At 39.4% G+C, this 3,847-nt stretch overlaps 1 protein-coding gene across 1 annotated transcript in view; it reads right to left on the bottom strand.

The window, feature by feature from the left end:
* AGAP1 (ArfGAP with GTPase domain, ankyrin repeat and PH domain 1) overlaps nucleotides 1–3,847 on the bottom strand; it is a 234,923-nt gene that overhangs the window by 88,495 nt on the left and 142,581 nt on the right. Inside the window, exon 9 of the mRNA XM_035891073.1 lies at nucleotides 1,357–1,518. Within this exon, the coding sequence (XP_035746966.1) occupies nucleotides 1,357–1,518 (162 nt within the window). The remainder of the gene's footprint in view (nucleotides 1–1,356; nucleotides 1,519–3,847) is intronic.

Here is a 3,847-nt window from a genome sequence, read left to right as displayed (position 1 = left end):
AAGAAAAGCACGGCCGACGATGCAGGCAGACGCTGCGGCCTCAAGAAAGGACGTCTAAGCGATAAAAAAAAAAAAAAAAAAAAAAAAAAAAGACGACAAATTAAAAATGAAAGGTTAAAATAAAATTTGGCTTCAGGCCATAAACTAGGGGGAAACTAACAGCAAAGATAGTTAAATGACTGGAAAGAGAACACAACAGGAGCTATTATGAAAAAAAGCTGATGGGCTTTTAAAAAAGAATTTGTATAGATAGCTGGGGAAATAAATTCTGTATGTGATAGAAGTGCAATTGAGAAATTAAATAAATGGAAAATAAGGATGACTAAGTAGTAGTTAACATGCCCCTTCTCAGTTGTATACTATTATCACATCTATTTTTAATGTCTCCTCAGCTGTCCGCAATTGTCATCCTTTTTTCAGAACTTGTTCCAATGCTCTTTGATACTGAATTATCTGTTTTTTACTCTCCAATGCTTACAACCGCATCTTTTTCTTACTCAACACTCCCCTTTTCCGACAATGTTATTCCATTGTCTCCGTTTTTCATCTCTTCTTATATGTTGACTCCCCAGTTTCTGAGCTTTCCAAGCTACCCTTGTTCATCTTTTTTCTGGAGCTCTTTTGGTTGAATCCTAGCATGTTTCTTTTCTTCTTTTCTAAAGATACAAGCATGTTTTATATCATATCTGGCTACTGTACACATTGTTACCCCTTCAGAAGGGCATTGAACAGCTATAGCAGCGTTCGCATTGGAAATAGTAAGCTAACCTAAGGGAAAAAAGAAGTTCTTTTTGGCTTTTGCTTTCTGGTTCTTAAAAAAGAACCCAAACATTTAAACTCTCCCCTTTTCCTTTTTATCCTCAAATAACACAATCTTTCCATGAGCAGCTGAATATTCAAACAATAACGGGCATCAGAAGTATTCGTGATTCTAGAGCTCAGGATGTGTCTAAGCAGAAGAGATAACACAAGATTAAATAATACTGAAAAAATACACAAGTCTAATGTGATGTATGAGCTACTGAGTGAACCTGACTTTTTCTTTCTTTTTAACCTTACAGGTATGCCCGTACCTCACCTTTATGGCTAATGATGCTCCATATTAACTTGGGGGAACTTTTTGTTTATTAAAAAAATATCTGTTCCAAACATGTTTCAGACAGTTCAATTCACCACTGCATGATGCCTCAGATCTTTCAGCTTCATCATTAAAAGCTCAGTCTTGACTTCCTCTACTTCAGTACAATTCTCTTTACCTTTTGTATGCAAAGCCAATGGTGTAGTGGAGTTGTACTTAGCAATGCTCTTTGGAACAATATTTTCAAAATTCAGACTTCTGCCATAGAGTAAGCTTACCTTCAGCTGTGCCCGAGATACCATCAGCTTTGAAATTGCTCGTGCTTTTCTTCCTGCGGTGTTTCTTTCTGTTGGCATGAGGTGAAGGAGGTGGATCGAGTTTGGGGCTCGTCGTACTGGATATACTTGGGCTTGAACACACAGAATCTCCTAACCCAGTATCTGCAGTTTGGGGGGAAAAAAAAGAAAGAAAAATAAAAATACTGCATAATTTAAATTAACGATTGCTAGAATCCAACGTAGAACCCCTTGCTGTCTGTTAGCATCTAACTCCTTGAGCTCACTGAATTCCAAACGCTTACAGGAGAGCCTCCTAACAATAGCCATTACTTTTTCAAAAAGGTACAAAATAGCAACTTGGCTGAAGTTCTGATTCAAGTCCTATTAAATGAACAGGGCTCTGCATCAACTGTAGAAGCAGGCCAGCTGGAATGCACAAAAAACAATGGGAAATCACTTTCAGCGCTTCCAACTGCTCTTTCTTACAAAGATCCTACTGATCCTCAAATTAACTCGTGTAACACTAGGACACTTCAATACATAATGGAACAGACATACCCCAACGCCCTCTAAACGCTATCTGCTTCCACTAATATTAGAGACAGACACATAGAAAAGGGGGGTAATGGTAATTAAGGTGGGAAAACAAGGTGTGCATGCCTGGTACAATGAATGTTGTGTGGTAACGAGTCACTCAGTATCTGCTCCCAATGAAAAAAAATAAACCCATGCTTATCACTTTTAGTTTCCCACTGTACTCATGACAGAGTCACTTTGTCCCCTCTCCTACCAGTTAGCTTGGATGCCCCTCTATCCTAAGGAGAGAGCCAGTCTCTTCCCTGTTCCATGTAACGGCTGATAATACATAAATGCTCTCGAGTAGTTCTTCTCTTCTTCAGTGAAGAACCATCTAACAGCAATATTTAGGAAAAGTTCAGGAAATGAAGACATACTTGAAATTTCACTCTGTATCTGGGTCCTTTCACACAGCAAATACTCAAGTAACCCCAATTTTCCCCCAAGGTTGGTAATATGATTTTAGTTTAATTGCAACCAATCTTTTGGCCATGATTACTGCTAAATGCATTTCTATTCTGTTGGTTTGGTTTTAATTATAAAATTTAACACACGCCCTACACTTTAAGAAAAGTATTGACTATTATTTTAAGTGAAGCTGTTCCCAGAACCTTGGTTAGATACCATATTGCACTTAAGTGCAATACCAGCCTTGCACTTAAAGTGAATTCAGATGTTAGAAAAATATCAAGCCAACAACTATTTAAAAAGTAACTTTTGATTTTGAGTAGTTAAATCCCCATACAACTGCCTATTTGACAAAGAGACTTATTTTGGGTTTTTCTAATAAAGTTTATTTACTAATTACCCGCTAAGCCCAGTTGTGCTGCAAGTTATTAGTGGGAGATAAATTACATAGCTAATTGCTTGGCAACAGAGACCAAGCCAAATATAAACTTTATATTAAGGATTTTTGTTCTTTTCCCTATGTCTGCTATTTTGAAACCGATCATCAAGTATTTAACCACAAAGGGTATCATGGGAATGTATTTACTGCATAGGAGATTTTAAGTATTTCACGCAGTAACGCTCAAAGCGGCTATCCTGGCAAGGATTTGCTGTCTCTCCAGCTGAAGAGGAAGGCAAACCGCAATGAAAATCCATGCCAGTGCTCAGCATGCTCTTGGCAAAGGGGACACTGATACCTTCGGCTCCTTGACACTGAAAGAAGAGAAGATGCAAAAGAGGATGGCAGCAGTATAAAGGCATGACCATGCATGCAAGCTGGTTACTGCTACTCTTAAATGTTGACCTCCAGTTTGAGACTTGAGAAGGTCTTACACATTGGGTACTTAAAAAGAAGGAAAAAAACAAACCACAAAAAACCCCTCCTTTGCAGCAATGACATGAAAACTGCTGAGTTGAGACAGGCCAGCCGCAAAGCTGGGCACTGCAAGGGAAGGGGCCCAGCTGTGGTGGCAAGTTCTGCCACAGGGCACCAAAAATGCATCTTGTTGATTTTCATTTGCTTGCTGAAACCCAGAAAATCCATAAATATCACTGTAAAATCCCAGAGAATACACCAACTAGGAAGGCTTGCTCATATCTAATACAATTTCTCAAAATGCTTCACCTTTCCTCCCTCAGAAAATATGAGGCAAGCGGCACACAGACAGGCCTCGTTCTCAGCTTTCACTTCAGAAAGAATTATCCCATTTTAATCAAGGTGAGAAAAAAAAAAATCATCCCTGAAAACCCAGCTCTACCACCCTCTCCCATGCCTTTCAAAAAGCTTGTTTCCAAATATTCACGATGCTGAGATGTGTGCTGAAGCCCTCTGCTCCCCAAGGCAGGCGTATGAGGGCTGTGTTCATCGCCACGTGTGACTCCAGTGTCAGTCACAATGCCCCGGACCCATAAAATGGTGCAGAAACCACACCCTGGCGCAAACCCACAGAATATATTTTTCAGCAGG

This window comes from Egretta garzetta, unplaced genomic scaffold (assembly GCF_000687185.1).
Source record: "Egretta garzetta isolate BGI_Z169 unplaced genomic scaffold, ASM68718v1 scaffold113, whole genome shotgun sequence".
In the NCBI taxonomy this organism is placed as follows: domain Eukaryota; kingdom Metazoa; phylum Chordata; class Aves; order Pelecaniformes; family Ardeidae; genus Egretta; species Egretta garzetta.
This window is presented reverse-complemented; position numbering and strand designations above follow the sequence as displayed.